Source organism: Alexandromys fortis, unplaced genomic scaffold (assembly GCF_014885135.2).
Source record: "Alexandromys fortis isolate MF-2015 unplaced genomic scaffold, M_Fortis_MF-2015_v1.1 scaffold_21, whole genome shotgun sequence".
NCBI lineage: Eukaryota > Metazoa > Chordata > Mammalia > Rodentia > Cricetidae > Alexandromys > Alexandromys fortis.
Window position 1 is genome coordinate 10,651,197 of NW_026067905.1, and position 20,892 is coordinate 10,672,088.

At 43.2% G+C, this 20,892-nt stretch overlaps 1 protein-coding gene across 1 annotated transcript in view; it reads right to left on the bottom strand.

Annotated features, from left to right (window-relative positions):
* The window catches only part of Astn1 (astrotactin 1), a 342,711-nt gene that overhangs the window by 207,340 nt on the left and 114,479 nt on the right, over positions 1 to 20,892 (bottom strand). Inside the window, exon 2 of the mRNA XM_050135418.1 lies at positions 956 to 1,143. Within this exon, the coding sequence (XP_049991375.1) occupies positions 956 to 1,143 (188 nt within the window). The remainder of the gene's footprint in view (positions 1 to 955; positions 1,144 to 20,892) is intronic.

A 20,892-nucleotide genomic window follows, 5' to 3' on the forward strand; every position in this document is an offset into this window, starting at 1 on the left:
CATGGTCAAGATTATGATGGGGAAAACCACAGAGACAATTGACTCAAGCTAATAGGAGCTCACCAACTCTGGACTAATAGATGCAGAACAAAATTAGGTCCTCTGAATGTGGGTGACAGTTATGCAGCTTGATCTGTTGGGAGGGGGGCTGGAAATGGGACCAGGTACATGACTATTTTTTTTGGAGCCCATTCCCTATAGTGGGATATCTTACTCAGCCTTGATACCGGGGGTCTGGGGGACTGGTCCTGCCTCAATTTGGTATGCCAGACTTCATTGACTCTCCAAGGGAGGCTTTACCCCCTCTGCAGAGTGGATGGGGACTGGGATGGGGGGAGGTAGGGGTGCAAAAAGGGAGGGGAGGGGAAACTGGGGTTGGTATATAAAGTGAAAAGAATTTTAAGTAGATAAAGAAAAAAGAAATAGCTACAACTTTTATGGTCCACGTGGATGCATTCCCCACAAATGGGAAGTTTACACATCAGCATGTTCAATGACCTTTATGGATTTGTATTTTCAACAGCTACATCTATTGTGTTGGTTTAAATGTCCCCTTTCCCTGAAAGACTCTTAGGTTGGAAGCATGGTCTCTAGAATGTCAATAATGGTGGGTGGTGAAGCCTCTGGGAAGTCCCCTATTGATCAGCAGAATGCCCTAGGAGAGAACTATAGTACCTCTCTGGCTTTCAACATGTTTAGGACATGACTACATCCACACTTGGCCCCATCATAGCTACCTATCTGTCATGATATGATAGAGCAGAGAAGGTCCTCACCAGAGAAGAACTGACACAGAGACCTAACCTCCAGAACTGCAGGCTTCTTTGTAAGTCGTCACCTAAGATATTTTATCACAGCAAGAAACCAACGAATATGGTGCTGACACTAAGACTCTTAATATCAAGGTAAACACAAGCTATGTGTGACTGGAAGGCTGGGGTTAGCCTGCTCTTACCATGACTGAGATGTGTAGGATCCTTAGTTCCTCTTCTGCTGACTCATGTTGGGGTTCTTCTGTTGGGTCTTGTCCTGGGAGACTTGGAGCGCCATCTTGGTGATGGATGTGAAAAAGCAAAGTACCATTCTCCAGCCATTGCTGCCTCCAGCGCACCAGAGGGATGTCCTCCGTATTCCCTGAGATCTCTAGGGGAGGGGGGGGACACCAAAATTACAGGGTGAGATTTTGTACTAGACCAAGATTCCATAGTACTGGTTTCTGCTACCAAGAAACCAATTCTGTCTGCAGACAACAAAGGGTTCTGACCGCAGGTAGACTTATTGCTGCTTATAAAACTCAAGGAGGACAAGAGATCTAGAGAAGAGGAGAATTATCCCCCACAGGTCTTTCTATGATAAATCTAGTGAGCCAGACTCTCACCCAGTGAGATAAATACTGACGTGAAAATTCAAGTTCTCCCCCTCGTTCTGTGATCAATAGCATCCTTTACATTGCACAGTTTGAACACCTGATAATCCCCGGGGGTAAATACAAGGTTGTTTGCCTCTTGTAAATCTGGACGTGTGAGCTCTGCAGCAATTATTCCTAGATGCCCATGAATCTACCAAGAAGAGAATCGGTAATTATTGTGCAGAGAACTGGCATTTATGGAGCAGTCCTGGGAGGTTACGGAAGAGCCACTGGGGTTGATGGCATGTTTTTGAAGCCATACGCATAGGCTGCATAGTCCATGGGAGATGTCTGATAACTTGTCATGACAGAAAAAGAAGTGTTTTCACTCTTTTTTGTTTGTCTCTTCAGTTTTGCAAAGCAGATGTGATGTGTGAAGAAAGTGGTGTGAATTGGGCCCTGATCACGGGTATAAACACCCATTCACTTCTCAGGGATTTGGATGAAAGCTAGGCTATCATCAATAGAAAAATACCTAAAAACTTTTATGCCTTCTGCACTGTAGTACGAGCTATGGTGATGTAGGAAGTCCTTTTGTTTATGTGCTGCTTTTATGGTTTAATGAATAAAGAAACTGCTTTAGCCTATAACGAAGCAGAACTTGGCTAGGTGGGGAAAACTAAACTGAATGCTGGGAGAAAGAAGGTGGGGTCAGTGAGAAGCCATATAGCCCCATCAGAGACAGTAGAGGCAGGTAAGCCACAGCCTTGTGGTGATACACAGATTAATGTAGATGGGTTAATTTAAAATATGAGTTAGCCAGAAATATGCTTAAGCTATTGGCCAAACAGTATTGCAAATAATATAATGTGTGTTTATTTTGGGACTGAGCAGCTGGGAACAAAAAAGTGGCCTCCTAAAACACTATGGTGCTGCTGCAGGAACATCCTGGGTACATACCCTCTTTTCTCTTAGTCCTAAGCGATATCTCATCAGGCATCTTATAATAGAGAAAATGGATTAATCTACCTTCTCCAGGACTTTGCTTAACCTTCAGACCATGTTTCCCTTAACAACTACTACAACCCCAAAGAGGGACCAGTGTTCTGCTATTCACACTTTAACAAATCATTACTTTATAAAATTTCATTTTTAAAAGGCATGCTTCTTCTCTCAAAATTTATTAGCTTTAGCCAAAAAATTATGACATAGATATAAAAAAGATTTAATAGACACATTTAGAATATTTTCTCATCAAGTATCCCAACCACAAAGAGGAAAGCAACTTTAAATATGTATAGAATTTATAATTGTCCTTCACTATTTATGGAAGAGCTTAAATTATTTATTGATTTAATAGTCACAGACCAGACATGCACTATGCACTATGCCCTGTGCTAGGCACTCAGGTTCTAATTGAAATGATGACCTTCACAATGTTTTAAAGCAGTTCGCCATGAGTGAATATGCATAATGAATCTTTGTGGGACTGTGAGTGGAGGAACTGACCTCAGAAAAACATGCAAGAAGGTAAAGAAATGGTCTTCTCTGAGGAAATAGGTGCCTCATGGTTAATTGGAAAGGGAAAGGGATGATCAGGCAACCAACGAAGGAGGATAAGAGGAAGGAACAGATATCTTCTTTCGTCTTCTCTGCTGGTCACTGAGGTTCTGTATGGGACACAAGTCATTGGCCTGAAAGGCACTGGTATGATGGCCTCCCTCATTCAACAGCATGCTCCCCAGGGAGAAGAGTAAGTTGAGACTGTGAGGGAGAGCTGCCGACAAAGAATCCCCCTTCATGCTTGGCCCTTCTTTTCTGTTGCCTAAAAGGCTCTGTCATCTGTCAGGCTGGTATATCATTTGAGATCTTGCATACGATTGGCCTAGAATCCAGGGAGCTTCAGAAGGCAAAGAGATGGAGAAGAAAAGATTTGCGTTTCAGACCTGGGTTTCAGAAGGCATTTCTGCATTTATTTCCGGGGGCGGGGATACTGGCTTCCCACATCCACCATTCCTCTAAAGAGTCTTCCACATTCAGAATTGAGGAAACACCCTTGGATGCATCTCTGAAGGTAAGCATTTAAAGTAGCAAGAGTCCAAAAAAATGAGTGCAGGCCCAATAATCAACGACTCTTGCAGGCACATGGCTGTATATCCTGCAAGCACCACTCACACTTTCTCATCTATCAACGGACTGGAAGACTCCTTACAAATGCACCCTCCCCTACAAACATATCCTCCCCAAGCCCCTGTTTGACCACTGCACAGGGAACCAAAGTCTGTATTTATCTCAGCAGAGATAAAAATCATCAGTATTCCAGAACCCACCAGTGCATTTATGGTGTAATCAAGCCCAGCTTCTTTTCAAGAACCATCTCCACCTAGTCTAAGATTTATCTCAGACATGTCTGGATGCCACTCAGCCCCTTCTATAACTATTCAAAAGGATGTAGCACCTGTCCCTTTAAATCACTTCACAAACTAGATTTTGTTTCCCAGCAGATCTTCATCAAGTAGGTCAGACTCATTACCTCTGCTTTAACCAAGCTAACAAAGATAAGGAAGTACCTGAACCAAAGTCACCCAACCTGACACAGGACAGGGACAGAGAAACCATTATATGCCCTCTACTCCTTTCACAAAGCAGAAAACATGACCTCAGAATATGGAGACACACATACACACCCACACACACACACACACACACAGAGAGAGAGAGAGAGAGAGAGAGAGAGAGAGAGAGAGAGAGAGAGAACACCCTAAAGTACAAAGGCCATGTGGTGTTTTATGACCTTAACAGCTATAATAATCTAATCTTTTGTTCCAGATCTTAGTGTTGCATGACTTATTTTTAAACTGAAATACAATATAAATGCCATAAAGTCACCTTTTAATTTAGTGAGATTTTGTGTATTCATCATGTTGTATAACCCTCACCCACTGTCTAATTCCAGAACATCTTCATCAGCTCACTAAAAAACTTTATACCTATGAACAGCTACTATATTTCAATGAAGATGCAGGTGTTGCTTTTCATGGCACTAGGCATGGGGGTACCAAAGAAAGAAGAGGAGCAGCACGGACTCTGACAAAGTGCTCCATGGGGGCAGCGAGGCTAGCACAGTCTGGCAGTGGCTTCCAGGCTAACCCTCTAAACCCTTCTGTGGGTTAAACATTCCCATCCCTGGGAATGGTGATATCATGATTCTGCACAGACTTGGCTCACTGTGGAGGGCAAGGGGGGAAAGAAAGAGGGCAGCGTGTCTGCCATGAGCATTCATCAATTCTTAGTTTCAAGATAATTACGAGATGATAGTTTCTTACTTGGCATTTTCCCCTCTCCTCATAGGATCTGACATGAAAGAGCTCAAATGCTAAACTAGCAACATATTTATATTTATGCTATATCTGGCTCGATCAGCTGATGAAAGACCAAGTAGGACATAGTAAATGCTCTGCCAACTTCTTCACCATCAAGATTGAAATCTGAGCTTGGAACATTAACATAAATACGCTGGTGTGAATGCCCCTCCCCCATGAAGAACTATAATCCAAGCCAGTCCTGAGACTCCAAGGGTATTACTGGGGAGGTGATAAAATGGTTACTCTAATCCAAAGCCTCAGAAGATTGCCACTGAGGCTCACTCAGGACCTTTGCAGCAATTTACTGAATGAAACAAATGCCAATAGGACCCTTTATGGTTATTTCCAGATGTCACAGGTCCCGTAGTTGTCACAAGCACTGATCCTTTCAATACACAGTAGGGCTGAGGTCTCCAGAAAGGGAAGGCTGTCCCCTCTCTCCATATTTGTCCTTGCTCCTACAAACCTCATGTCTTCATTATCTCCCCAAATCCTACAATACGAAGAAAGCAGAGCGCCACTCCTTGTATACAACAAATATTCCAAGAGCACATTATGTTTGTCACGGTTGGAAATCAAACCATGTATTCCTACTCTTCAAGAGCAAGAAATTTCAGATGTGGCCAGGGTTAAGTGATAGCAATGCTGCGTGTTGGGTGAGACTTGGCTGGGTAAACACTGATGGGAAGTAAGAAAACGGTGGAAGATACTGGGGACACATTTATAGCTGAAGGCCACAGTATGTGCAAGGGAACATAAGGATGATGCACGTGGTCAGAATCACAGGAGGTCTAGTTAAGCTGCAGGGGTGTGGGATATGGAAGAGAACCTCAGAGGACCTACTCTCAGAATCCAGATTAATGGCACTTGTAAGAGTCTTGAATGCCATCCTAAGGAGTTCACAGCCAGGGAAAAGTCATTCCCAATTCTATTAGGCAGAAACATGAACCAAGTTAATGATCAACAGGACTCGGAATGAGAATGGCGTTCTTCAGTGACTAGATAGAGAATTGGGACTCAGGAGGACTGGCCATGATCTGAGGAACTTTGAACAAGCTTCCTAACTCTGAGCTTCCTCATCTCTGGGAAGATGCAACCATGTAGATGACCTTCAAGAGTCTTTGATAACTTTGATCATCATATGGGCACCAGAAAGCATGTTAAGTTTAATGTTACCAATAATGTCAAACCTCTTCTCAGATCTGAACCACATGGGTTGAGAAGATGTGTATAGACTTAAAGATATACATCCAACATCACATTGCACCCCAGTCTGTTGAGGAAGACCCTCATCACACGGCTGCAAACATCTGGTTCCTACGAGAGACCACTGGCGCTGCATGTCCCCAGAGAACTGTACTGGTGGGGCGTTGGGCAGGGAAAGTTCTAGGAGAGAAAAGTTTGGGTTGGAAAAGGCAGAGTGAGATGATATCACTTTTAATGAGCCTTAGTCATTGCTCTAATGATAGCTTGTGGGCTGAGAGTTTGTCGTCTTTTTGTGGGGTTACGTCAGGACACTCAAGACTTTGTTGCAGAAATTGTTCCCCCTGGCGTTACAACATGCCCTCCCTCTCCACATGCCTTCTCCCTTCTTCGTGCATGTCTTCATTCTGAGAGGACCTGATCTGAGTTGTCAAGAAACATCAAGTCAGTATCAGAATCTCCTCCTAAGCACCAGATCCGCCATGCCCTCCTTCAACGAACTAGACAATTCCAATTGGAGTAAATATAAATTTAATTGGGAAAATTCTTAAGGAGCATTTAATTCGGCGAATTGCTTAGAGTATGTTAGAACAGTCTGGGCGTCTTGGGACCCCTTTTCACTGCTAGCAAGCCTGAGTTTCCAGCTGAGTTCTGCTGAGTAGTAATGAGGTGGTGTGGTTGCTGAGGTCAAGGCAGGAGGTGGCATTAACTTGTCCATGCTTGGCCTCATGTGGAGGGCACCTGCTGAACTGATCCTGTCATCTTTCAAGGTTCATGTTGACACCCCTGGCGGCCATTCCTCCTGTTGAAAGGCCTTGTTTAGATTTTCAAACTTAGTTTCGTCTTCACACAACCTTTTCTTGAAAGCAAATCTAAAATGCTTCCTGAGGGACTCCCCCAAGAATAGATGAGCTCCACAGAAAGAACAGTAGCAGGCACCACTAAGAAAGTCCTTGCTGGCAGGTGATGGGGGCATCTCCAACTTACTTAGATTTCTTGGCTCTTTTGTATGACATTACAAATGCCTTTATGTTATTTATGAAATAATTTCATGTAAAAGAGAACATCTCTGAAAATAAAACTGAGCTCCACCTCCACTATCTGCTATCCCAGGGGCCATTGTGGGTTTCCTTGTGTGACAAAAATTAAGTTCGGGGGGAAGGTGGTGCAATAGGTCACAGCACTTGCTGCTAAGCATCAACACCATAGTACCACTGTCAAAAGTCAAGTGTGGGCACAGGCCTGTATCCCAGCACTAGGGGAGTACAGGAACAGTTGGATCACAAAGGCTTGCTCATCATCAAAAACAAAAATCCCACTGAGCTTCAGGTCAGAAGACTATCTCAGAGGAATAGGCAGAGTTTGATAGAAGAGAAAATCCGATGCCTAACCTCCAGAGATGTGCACACACAAACAAAAATAAAATAATATTGAGGTCATATCATTAATAGTGCTAACCAACCAGCTAAATCGAAATGTAACAGTTGTGTCTTGTCTTTCTGATAGTGACTATTAAAAATATTAGGAAAGCTGGGCCTATGACAGAATTAGTCTACTTTATTTTAATTTCTTTTCATTCTTTTTTTTTAACTTTCCCTTTCCATTCCCTACTTTTGGTGCTTGAAAGATATTGATGGTAGGTCCAGTTTTCCACATGGTTTCATTATGGTCTTCTGACTGAAACTATTAACCGTGGTATTAACTTTCAACACCTTTGTAAGGAAATCGCCTGCTTAAGTCAGGGGTTAATAACAGTCAGGGATCACTAATTATCTTGCAAATCTCCACCCTGGTATCAAATGTGATTCCAGGCTTTAATGTCTCTGGAACATCAGCCTCTAAAGACCTCAACTTGTTTCATAAACATAATGACAGCAGCACATTAGTGTCTTGGCCATCTGTGAAGGAAGATGAGGGGCAGACAGAGGAGATGGAAGCAGAGGGAAAGGACAAAGTGAAGAGACGCGAGGCGATGAGACCAGCCTTGGGCTGAGCTACTGCACACCTCTCTCTCACCACAGGGACCAGCTGCTTTGGAGTTCTGATGTGGAATGATCCCACATCCGAGAGCGAGAACCATATAAGACTGCTCACTCCGCTTGGCCTGAATTCAGTCCAGATGCCAGGAGTGCTGATGCTTTGCATGGAGTGTGTGCCTGCTAATGCTTAGCTAAGAGGACAAAGTGTGTGATCCCAGAGCCAGAGAATTCTTTTGTGAAGATGTTCATAGACCAGTTAGGAATGCAGCTCCTATTGTTGTTTCTGCATTCAATGCACTGGCACCACAGAGATGTTTTCTATTATCCTGTTCTCGATCCTCTCCCTCCAAACAAACTTCATCACTGGCTATAACACTATCAGAAGCAAAGCTTCAGATCAAGACAGCTTAAAGCGTCAAACAGCTACCAACAGAAGCACAGGAATTTCTTTTCTCAGGTAACCAGAACCCTCTTGATTTACTGAGATTTGGAGTCGCGAATTCACCCATGACTAGATGACGCTCATTGAATGTCTGTGTTTTCAGTTTAGTGGCATTCACCACGCATGATATAAACGAGGTCTCAGTAGATCATTGGCCCGGGGATGAGACATGGGATCACAAGGCACACAGACCACTGGACAAGGGTATGAATTCTATGGATCTCATATGCCTTGTCCTCAGGTGATGGGACAGAAGTCTCCATGATCTCTCCGGTTCTAGCCTCTCGTTGATGTCACAAAAATTAAACACAACACTTGGTGATAGTCAGACCCAAGTCACGTGTAGGCTAACTACATTTCTACAAGACAACTGGATAATAATCTCAAGAGATTTTCAAATTAGACTTTCTTCGTGGCCTTTGGCTTATTTGTGTGTCAATCAAGTCTGTCTTTCTAAAGAGTTAGGGTTGACTGAAGTGTCTAATTTCAGTCTAGGATCCCTCACGGGAACTCTTCCACATTCCAAATGGCATTTAGCCAGGTACTAACCTTCAGCACATTATGTATATGAGGAGAGGCTGGATAAAATATCACCTGACCTGCCTTAACACCCCTACCTGATATTCTCTAAAAATGCTATACTCTAAAACTCTGAAATGCTAACTTCCTTTAAAGCAGCCCCCCCCCCATTTCTTTTCCAGGAATGGACAAAGGAAGAATAAAATGAATCAAAGCAGGGAGTAAGGATGGAAAAAGGAAGAAAATAGGGGGCCTGGGTAGTCCACAGAATGCCAACTCGGAGGGTAGTTGTGGGTGGGAGCTGTGGGAAGCAGAGGATGGCTCTTTAAATCAGCTTCCATGAAAAGCATTGAAGCTTTCTATGGATGCTACAGGAAGTAGGTCACTCTATGCTACTCGGTGCTGGCATGAATAGCAATCGAGCAACCTCACGCACATTCTGTTTACCTAGCCATGGAGACGAAAACATTCCTGTGGGGGGAAAAGATGCAGCCAAAAGGTTCTGACACAACCAGAGAGATGAGAAGCATTCAAATGGCTTGTGATTTCATCCAAAATGGTTTACTTGTTTCTACCACAGCGTTTCTCTGGATCTTTTCAAACCTCGGTAAAGAGTTTATCCACATGATACTCATTAAAATCTCATTTGAAAGGGGGAGGAAAGAAAGCCCAAAGCTCTTTGAAAAGGACTGGGTTATCTGAGCTGCAGATGTACTGGTAAAAGGGATTTAAAAAAAAAAAAAAAAACAACTTACATCTAGTTCTATTCTCCACTGCCACATGGCTGACCTTTGTAAATTGAGATAACGACATGCATTTAACAAAATCTGACATCAAGTAAGATGTGTAATAATATTTAAACTCCATGATGTTAAAATATGTATTTATAGATCGTTTCATACATTGTGGGAAGAATAAGTCATTTGAAGCCTGAGGTTTTTCCACTGGAATTCTAATTTGAGCTTTACAGGTCTTGGGAGTCGGGGGTTGCTCCTCTGCTGTGTGGCACTGGGAGCAATATGGACACCTGGGTTTTGGAAACCCAGAACACTTGTTGCAAGGTAATTATAAGGAAACTTCCCACTAGACTCACCAAGAGCCTGTGTACCCGAATCCCTCCCTCTGACGCTCCTGATCGTTTGCTAACAAAGGCTTCAGTATCTGCTGTAATTCTCATATCACAGATTGTTTCAAGGTCTCTGTGGCTTCAGAGACTCCATCCAGCAACTGATAGAAACAGATGCAGACCCGGAGTCAAACATCAGATGGAGCTCAGGGAATCTGTCAGAAGAAGGGGAGGAAGGACTAAAGAGCCAGAGGGATTAAGAACACCACAATAAAACTCACAGAATCAACTAACCTGGGCTCACAGGGGCTCACAGAGACTGAACCAACAACCAAGGAGCCTGCATGGGACTGACCTAGGCCCTCTGCATATAAGTTACAGTGTGTAGCCTGGTCCTCTTGTGGGACTCCTAACAGGGGAAACAGGGACTGTCTCTGACTCTTTTATAGGCTTTTGAGATCCTATTATTCATACTGGGTTGCCTTGCCCAGCCTTAATAAACAGGGAAATACTTGTCTTACTGAAACTTGATATGCCATGTTTTGTTGGTATTCATGGGAGGCCTGCCCTTTCCTGAACAACAATGGAGGGGAAATGGATTAAAGGGTAGAGAAAAAAGGAGGTGGGGGTAGTCTTGGAGAAAAGAAGGAAGAGAAACGGCAGCTGGGATAATAAATAAATGAAAAAAAAAGCCTCTCTTAAAAAATGTGGCTGGAAAAGGGGAGTTGATGATGAAAAAGTAGACTATGGAAAGGTGTCTTGCTTGAGCTAAGTTATCTTGATTCATTTCCCTTTCTAATTAGTTCTTATTCAATTATATTTCTGTTCTGACTGTCCATGACTCAACTCCACAAGTGATGAAATCCCTATTGGGTGTTGGCTGTGCTGAACAGCTCTCTCTGTATTCATGTGTACCTTAATCCTTGATGACCCTTCAATGTGAGATTTTATCTCCCTACTTTATAGGTAAAGAACTTGAGTTCTAGAGAAGTTAGCCCACTTAACCAGATGTACTTGATTAGTACGCACTAGAATGGGGAGAAGGGAAAATCAAGATCTCCTGATTTTAAGGCCACTCTTCAATATCATTCTGGCCCTTGCTTTACAAATCCCAGTCTCAGGATACAAGCAAACCAGGTGTTTAGCAGTTTCTGGCATTGAACAGACAACAAAGACCAGCATCATCATAGTTGTGATTGTTGGTGCCTTTCATAGAAATATTAAAATTGAGCAATAAGCTTTGACAGAATTAGGCAAGTGGTTCTTTTAAATGGTTCCAGGGCCTTCAAAGTCTTAATAAGTCCAGAAACTGTAAGTCCGTGACTACCTTGAGTTCTCACTAAGGAACATAGCCCAGGTTGCAACGGCACATTCCTGGAAGTGCTATTTAGAAAACTGAATAATTTTTTTTTGTGTGTCTGACAGACGTCAAACAATATTATCACTGCTTTAAGACTTAGTGATTGGACTTGTGTCTAAGGATGCCCTGGTATCAGTGTCCACTGAAAACTGGCATGTAAGATTGCAGTGAGTTGAATGTCAGGTACTTGACAACATGATCCTGACTTAATTGTGAAGGTCCTGCTGGATATTGTGGTACCCACTTTTAATTCCAGCACTCAGGAGACAGAGGCAGTCAGATCTCTGGCATTTTGAAGCCAACCTGGTCTACATAGTCAGATTCAGCCAAGGTTACATGGTGAGACCCTGTCTCAAAATAAAATAAAATAAAATAAAATAAAATAATAAAATAAAATAAATTAGAATAAGGGCATGTCCTCCCAAGTGGATGAAGCATGGTAGTGGGAGGAGTAGACCAGAAATGAGACTATTAAAGTAACAGTTGAGTCCTTTTGCTCTTATGCTAGGTCCCGCTCTGTAGACTTATTGTCCCAGTCTCCTCTTACTGTAAATCCCAAGATCCTTTGCACTCAACAGATATTCCATTCTCATCTTCTCCTTGGAAATGAGGCTTTCCATCTCCTTCCCACTGCCACATGAGCTTCCTTTCATGAATATGAGTGTTGCCTGCTGGCACCCACAGCTTGGGCACATTTGGTTCTCTGGGCTTTCCTCTCTGCACCATTGTCCTCTATAGAAAGGCAGGGGAAAGCCTCTTCTCACTCCACAGTTCTCCAGTGTTACCTCCCTTCCATCTCCACTAGCCATGAGATGCTGTCATTGTATCAGGTGCCATCGTTGTGCTATTCGTTGAGAGAGTAAAGGACCAAAGGAAAGCCATGAAGACTCAGCTCCATAACTGTGGCTTTTGTCTTATAGTTTACAAAGCCTTCCTTATAAGTCCCTCGTTATAAACTGACTGAGGGATGGGCTTGATAGAACTAGAAGCCAGGAATCCAAAGAGGAGGCTCAAAGATCTCAAAGAAGAGAGTTAATGGGATGGGATGACAGGACTGGAACCTTGTCTTCCACCTCACAGCACACACCTTACCCATTCAATTGGATTGCCTACCAAAACAACGCATGTTTACCCTTGACACCATAGGCTTGGTTCTTGCACTTCAGAAAAAAAAATAGAACTGGATATTCAGAAGACACACATCAGTAGCAAACACACAGGTATTGAAAAGTAGGGGCTGCAGAGCTGAGACCAAAATTTTGCTACTAACTTCACACTGATATACAGATGGTGTGCCAATTGGATGTGATTTCACCATGCCTGGCCCCAGTGGAGGATCAGATCTGCTTAGTCAGTGCTTCCAGTTTCTGTTCTAAAGACTCTTGACATTGTCTTGGCCCAGTTCTGCAGGCTGATTTGTGTAAGTGCCTCTCAGAGGGAAGGGTCAAGATGACCTGTAAATGACCTGAGAGACATGTCCCCATGGAAATCGTTGATCTAGATGTCTAGTGCTTCCTGGGTAGATGATTTAGAAGGACTCAAGGCCACCTGGTCTGTGAATGGTGTGAGGCCTGGCGGGGAAAGTCACAACCCACTCCGTATGGGCTCCCTCTCCATATTGACTGCTTAATTCTGAGGCCCTATGTCAGAAATATACACAGACACTTTTGTGCATTTCCAAGCCAGAAATTACTGAATAGCAATAAAGTTTTGAGTTACAGTGTTTTTATTGACTGGAGTTTCCCAGTAGTCTCAACGTTCCTTCATCGCTGACCAAGGCAGATTCCTTTATTTCAATCTCAAGTACTCAAGTTAACTCTCAGATCACATAGCAAACATCTCTTATACATAAATGTATATGGACTGCTGCTGCTCACTCCCATCATTCCTCAAGAACCTGTGAAATGGGTCTCTGTGTATCAGAAGATCTGCTTCCCTACTGACATGGACCTATGGTGCTTACCAAAGCCACAAGCCCACAACCCCTCCCCACCCTGCTATCCTAACTTCCAGCTTGTTCCAGTTCTTAGCATTTCCTCCCCTATGCTACAGTTACCAGTTTTTCTTTATAACCCATGAGGTTTGTCCCCGATCCTGCTATTCTATCTACTCCAGGGAGCTATCTCTGGCCATAGCCAGTCTGCCCCTCTTCTCTTTATCCCAGAGAGGTAGACATAGCTGCTTTGGGCTTCCCCCAAAGGCCTTCGAATAGTCTCTCTTGTGTCTATTGTAAAAACCTTCTTTTTTAAAAAAAACCCTGTACAAAGAATGAAGCCTTGAACAAGTGAGAAGGCTCAGTGACTAACCTACCAACTGTCAAGACTGGAGTTCTGTCCCTGAATCACACGTGATGGAGTGAGCATCTCACCTTCCAAAAGGTATCCTCTGACCTCCATTTGTACACATACAATAAATAAAGAATAAACACACTTTTTAAAGTCTTTCAGGGCAAGGCTTAGCCAGAATGCCACTGTTTTCTACAATGAGAAGTAACTTAGAGTAGGCATGGCCTAGTCTCAGCCTCTTTCTTCAAGCACTCCATAAAACAAACAAACACACAAAACCCCACCCATTACAGGCCTGGCTGTGGGAAATGGTGGCTAGGACAAGAACCGGTGTGTGTTAAATGAGGAGATAGGAGTAAGCCACTGATACGAGGTGGATATCAAGAGAACAGTGTAACCCCTATTGAATGCACAAAGTACCTATTAGAGTGCTCTCCAAATATCTGGCTGGTGAGAGTCAAAACTCTGTTCGAAAGCCAAGAAGAATGCGTTTAGTGCACATGAAAGGGAGCTTGGCTTCACCCGGCTGGCCCCCACTGTCACAAATGTCTTTGTGCCACGTCGCATTCAGCTGTGACTCTGTCTCTCAGACACACTTTGTTCTTCCACCCGCAGCTACTCCTGGTCACTCTCTGCGGTGTGTGTGTTTGAATATGCTTACATTTTCATAAACATTTCCTGAGAGCCCCTTTCCATTCATCTGAGGCTGTTCTCAAAACTCTGCCATTTAAGTTGCTAGACTAAAAGCAAAAAGTATCTGGTTTTCCATTTCTACGGTCAAAGAGCACACTTTAAAGGAAAACAGCTGCGAATTTCATCAAACAAGACTGAGTGTGAACAAAAGAAAGGCAGCTAAAATGAGTGGATCATTAGGTTCAGGACAGGGCACAGAGCTGAGGACTGAAAGGCAACTACACAACGCTGACAGCTTCTCTGTTTCCTTCCCATCCGATGGACGAAAGGCACAGAGTGGGAAGGCGGTCCTCTGCCTCCTCAAGCCCTCATCTTCCCTCATTTCAACCCTGAAGCTGAGGTCAATCTCTGCTTCCAAGCAGAGCTGCCTCTTTCGTTGATAAAGTGTCTCGTGTCTTTTTGGTTTGTTTACCATACCCCTCTCTCTCTTTTGATTATACTCCACCCTGGAAAATGAGTCCCCTAGGAATAATAACTGCAGAATGGCGGTATACTTCCTTGCATCCTTCCCAGACTCACCGTTCTTGGGTTTCAAATAAGTTTTGACTTCTATCAGTTGATCACACAGAGGGCAAGGTCACCTTCTGTAATAAACCCCGTCACATTCTCCTCTTAATCTTCCTTATTCATATTGTTTTTGCCCATGCTTGGCTGCTATATGAACTGTGAGTTAGGTTTTGGATTTCAGGTCCTTGAGCCAAACTACTTCCTATGACCATAGCAGCCTCCTTGGCACACGTTCTCTGTCAGCTGCAGGTCTGAAGTGGAAGAAGGCAGCAAAAGCTGCAGAAGTAGGAAAGATTCTAATGATGGATAAGAAGGGTCTGAGGCAAGGCTTCTCCATGTAGAGCCTCTGAAGTCATCATGCCTCAGTTTCTCTATCATTAATAAGCGACAGTAATAGAAACATATGCTTCAGAGTGCAAGTAAATGAATATGCACACAGAAAAGCTTCAAAGCACCAAAATATTCATCACATTCCTCAGTGATGCTGACAAGAATAACTTGCTTTATTCCTGGGGTAGCAAACAGTCAGTACGGTTTTCCAAAACATAGAGTACTTGTATATTTCCCACCTTCATACTGGTATTTTGTTTTCCCTTTTTGGCCATTGAGTTGATGTTTTCAGACCATGGTTTTAATGAACTGTAGACAATGGTCCCAAGTCACCAGTGGTATGACAGAGATCTTTTCCAATTCAGAAGACTTTGTCCAGGATAGTGTTAACTTAATGATGGTGACACAAGAGAATCACATGATACCACCTACCATTCCCTCCCTTCTCACACAGATGCATCTGATAGTCTCACAGTCTGTCTCCACCAACCTGACATGTTAGTATACAAAGTAGCATCAAGTTGCTAAGGGTTGGCAGTTAAATTGTTTTCAAAACCGGAAGTACCATGCCCAATAGACACAGAATTTTGATGGTTGATCTCCACTGTCAAGTGCATTTGCCATTCATCACCTAACAAATGCATCTCCGGATGTATTTGTTAGGGAGTTTCCAGAAGAGTTTACATGAGTAAAGAGAGGCTCCCTGTGAATGCTGGGGGCATTATCTGAATGGATAAGCTCCAAGACAATACATGGGAAGATGTTTAGACAGTTGAGTACTAGCATTGGTCTCTCTGAGTCTTCAGGGCAGATGCAATGTGACTGCTTGCCTCATGGACTTATGACTGGCCATGATGGACTGTTGTGGAATATTTGTTTACACTGTGAAGATATGTCTTTGCCAAGGTCCCTTCTGATTAGTTTGAATAAATAAAGAGCTGAATGCCAATAGCTAGGCAGGAAGAGGTTAGGCAGAACATTTGGGGGACAGAAAAAAAACTACGCAAAGAAGAAAGGTAGAGTGGCAACCAAGATGCAGAGGAAGCGGGATGGTCAATAAGGAGATGGGGTAACATCACGTGGCAGAATGTAGATTAATATCAATGGATAAAGTTATAAGAGCTACTTGAGAACAAGCCCAAGCTAAGGCCAAGCTTTCATAATTAATAATAAGTCTCTGTGTGGGAAGCAAGTGGTAGGAAGAATCTTATTGCAATGGACCATATCCTGAAACTGTGAGCCAGGTAAAACCTTCTTTCTTAAGTTGCTTTTGTGAAGCATTTTGTCAGAGCAATGAGAAAAGAATGCACACAGTAACTTATCATTTAAGGAGGATGGATGTCAAAAGAATAATTTTGAAAACCTAAGTAGACGCCCTTGATGAGTATTTGTGGTACAGACCACCGATGACTCAGACTTATTTCCTCTTCAAATCCCCACCAGTAGCATCTCCCCACTCCACATTCCTTACTCTCATGCTCATCTTGATTGGGTTTCAAATATCTGAAGATTTTATTCTGCATTATCAGTTATCAATTTCAAAGGCCTTCTATCAATAGAGGCAGGCAGAGTCATCTGCTGTAAAAGGTGAGCTCTTTACTTCTCCCATATTTACCTCGAAAGCCCTCTGAAATTCCTGAGTGTACTCTATGCAGCACTAATAATTAACTTTTCTTGATTTGGGATATTCTTTCTTTTCTTTTCTTTTTGGTTTTACTTTTTTAAATTAATTAATTATTTATTTATTAAAGATTTCTGCCTCCTCCCTGCCACCGCCTCCCATTTCCCTTCCCCTCCCCCAATCAAGTCCCCCCCTCCTTCCTCAGCCCGAAGAGCAATCAGGGTTCCCTGCCCTGTGGGAAGTCATCCAAGGACCATCCACCTCCATCCAGGTCTAGTAAGAGCAATCATTATTCCCACATATACTTCAATGTCAGATGTTAACACACTTGCTGAAATTTCATGGGTTCTTCAATAAAAATTGGGAAAATTTATCCTATCATTTACATTTCTCATTTCCCTCATTCATAAGAATAAGAGAACGTTGGGTGTTCAGACTGGCACTATTTGTCCATATCTTGAGAAGATTTATTAGATGCCTAGAGGCGATAAACACTGTTGTCAATTAATTTCTACTTAGCAACCATTGTTTTATGCACAGTCATCTAACAACTTAATAGATTTGTTTAAGTCCTTGATGGTTTTAAATGATTGTTTAAAGGGGTCCATTTATTCAAAACACTCCTCCAGAGAGCTTTGCTTTCTTGGATAGGGTTTTCCTCAGACATTTCAGGAAACATCAGCAACCCACTCTGTGTTATTGTTGGGCTTCCCAGATGTGGGAGAATAAAGTTTCCAATATAACAGTTGGCTTTCTCTTTTCTGGAACTTTCCTTCTGAAGGGAGAGACCCTAAACTGCAATAGGAAATGCCTCTCTCTTTCTCACACAAACACGGAAATAACCTACCAACACGCACTGCCTCAGTCTCTAGAGATGCAACCAGAATGAAAGAGTTGGTATACTTTTTCCCGTATGGAAGGCCAGTTGCTAGAAGAAGGATGAGACAGGGAAAGCTGTTTCCTGTCTCAAGTTTCCTGAGGTTGTGCTACCAATGATGAATCCGAGATGAAGGGATTTTAAAAGTACCTGGCTCTGCGACTTTAATTATCCTGTCTAGAAAGAAAGCCTGCCATCAGGTTGGAGACTGCTGTGCTCAGGAGATTGATTGGAGTGAGACTTTCTCCCCCAGTCTAGATTGCTTTAGTTTTACTGGAATTGAGGCAGGCCATAAACCTATCAGTGACTCAAGAAAATGGAAGCAATTAAGTCTGCAGGTGTGCGTATCTGTCATATTAATGATGGATCTGTGTTAATAGAAGTCACGGAAGGCTCCTGCGTTTAATATTGCTCACTTCTACTAAGGATGCAGCCACTCATTGAGGCACCACTCCTCCACAGTGCTGACATCAAAGTGCCCTTTACCATGGGCGTGGAAAAGTCTTTACAACCACAAAATGATTCCTACTATCCCAAGTATGCTCTGGGGTGGTAGACCAGTGCAAATCCAAAGCCAATCAAATTCCACACGGGTGGAGACAATATTAGTGTAAGATAATAGTTACTAGGAGAGTTTATTTTGTAAGAGTAAGAAAGACCTTGCTTAAACACCAACTTTTCTACTTCAAACAATTTTTGCTTGGCCATATTTGTGTTGTTTAAACCTACTAAAGATTACAATATTTGTTTTACAAGATGGTGGTGAGGAGGAAATGAAGTAATACATGCAAAGTTCTGAACACAGCATCCAGCAGTCATGGTCACTTTAATGATTTTTTTTTCCTTTTCTGACCTTGAAAAGCATTTCGGATCCTAGAAGTTAATTTCCAGTCATGCCTTGTAGGCTGCCAGATGACTTCAGGATGGGGAAAGAGTTAGGCGGCTGTAGGAAAAGATGGGTAGGTTCCTGCACTGGATGAGTCTATCCTCATGTGAGTCCACTGTCTTTTTTGTGAGAGCTATCTGCTCCTCCGACGGCCAATCTTTGCTGAGCCCTTTCTTTGACCCCTCTGTAGTGGATGCCTCACTCAAGGATAGCCCAACTACAGATGGTGCCGTGACCTGATGCATGGCTGGCCACAAAAAGATGAGCTAATCAGATTCTCACTCTTAGGAATCTGAAATACAGAATATGGGACAAACCAGGCATAAATCAGCAGAAGCAGAGCTCACCAGAGATGCATAGTAAAAGCACAGATGGGGAGCCTGGGCCATAAGGGCCACTTAAAGCTGGAGAGATGAGGAAATAGAGAAACATGAGTACGTAAGAATGCTGACGTAGAGAAATCTTCAGGGCATGGAGGGAAGCCCTGGTAATAAGTCGGGAGAAAAGGAGTGGGTATGTGGGAAGATCGGAGGACAGTAGGTCAGCAAGGGGCTACCCCCATGGTCTGTTACAGAGCCTGCACTGTTGTGGAATATTAGTTAAAGAGGTGTTACATTCTTTTACACTGTGGAATATTGGTTTGATGACGCAAAGATGTGTTGCATTCATTTTTGTTGCATTTGTTTAACTTTGTGAAGCTGTGTTACTTTGCCTGTCCAAAATGCTTGATTGGTCTAATAAAGAGCTGAACAGCCAATGGCTAGGCAGAGGAGGATAGGTGGCACTGGCGGGCAGAAAGAATAAATAGAAGGAGAGAAAAGAAGGGGGAGTAGAAGGAGGAGAGGAGGACTCCGGGGCCAGTCACCCAGCTGCACAGAAAGCCACGGTATGAAAAGTAAAGAACCGTATACAGAATAGAGAAAGATAAAATCCCGGAGTCAAAAGGTAGAGGAAATAATTTAAGAGAAGCTGGCTAGAAACAAGCCAAGCTAAAGCTGGACATTCATAAGTAAGAATAAGTCTTGTGTGCATATTTATTTGGGAGCTGACTGGCTGGCCCTCAAAGAGCAAAGACAAACAAACAAACAAAAACGCAACCAACTACACTTTATAGTCCTTGAGCTCATTGCTTGGAAACTTAACAGGCCCTTGGCACCTGGGTCTTTACTCCTGTGTGTTCAATGTCTGCAAAAGAACCTGTACGTTGTGAAAGGATTTCCAGAAACCAGAAACATGAATGAGATGCTGACTTGGAATTACAGGAGCCACTCCACTAAAATATGGACACTTTTCTGAAGATGTGGAATGTTCCCCTTAAGAGATATATTGATCAAAACAGCCAGTGCAGGCTCAATATGGGTCAAGAACAAAATCAATACAGGCCCAGAACAGGTACAATATAGGCCAAGAATAGGCACAATATATAGGCCTAGTAAAGGCCCAGCACAGACCTCGTACAGGTCCTGTACAGACACAACACAGGACCAATATAGGCCCAGCAAAGGCCCAGAACAGATCCAGTACAGGCCTGATATAGGTCAGTATAGGACTAGTGCGGGCACAACACAGGCCCAGGAGAGGCCTGTTGTGGACTACATGTTTAACATAGTTTAGGCAAAGATGTGCTATATTTGTTTATGCTGCATTTATTCAAATGTAAAGATGTGTTTGCTTAGCCTGCCTAAGGCAATTGATTGGTCTCTATTCAAAAGCTAAATGTCAGTAGCTAGATAGAGGGATAGATGGGGCTGGCAGACAGAGAGAATAAGTAGGAAGAAGAATCTAGGTTCAAGAGAGAGACAAGAGCATGAGGAAGAAAGCGAGGGAGATGCCAGTCAGGATGTTGCCAGAGAGACAGATATAGTGTAGGACATACAGAATGAAGGGAAGGTAAAAAGCCCAAGGCAAGATGTAGATAAAGAGAAACAGGTTAAAATAAGTTATAAGACCTTGTAGGCCAAGCATAAAATAAGGCCAAGCATTTAAAATTAATAATACCAAGTCTGTGTCATCATTTGGGAGTTGATTGGTGGCACACAAGAAAAAGTCTAGACCAGGAGAGACATCACTGGGGTGAGTGAGTTTCTGACCGAGGCAGCAGCCCGGGACAGGGAACTCAGACACCCCTCCTACACTTCCTGGTCATCCTCAGGGGCTACTCTGCCCGATACCCCCTCTCTCTTCCTATCCCACCCAGCTTGCATCCACATCCCTCCCCCCTCCATCTGACTCCCTTCCCTCGTTGACCACATAACATCTCCCAGCCCAGCCTGTTCGGGCTCTAGGACCGAATCCGAATCGGCAGGGCAAACGGGAGGGTGCTAGCTCCTTTGTCCCCGCTAGCCTGCCTGCAGCGAGCTAGGTAGGTCCTTTGATTACAAGTCACCCAAGCAGCAAGGAGATCCGAACCC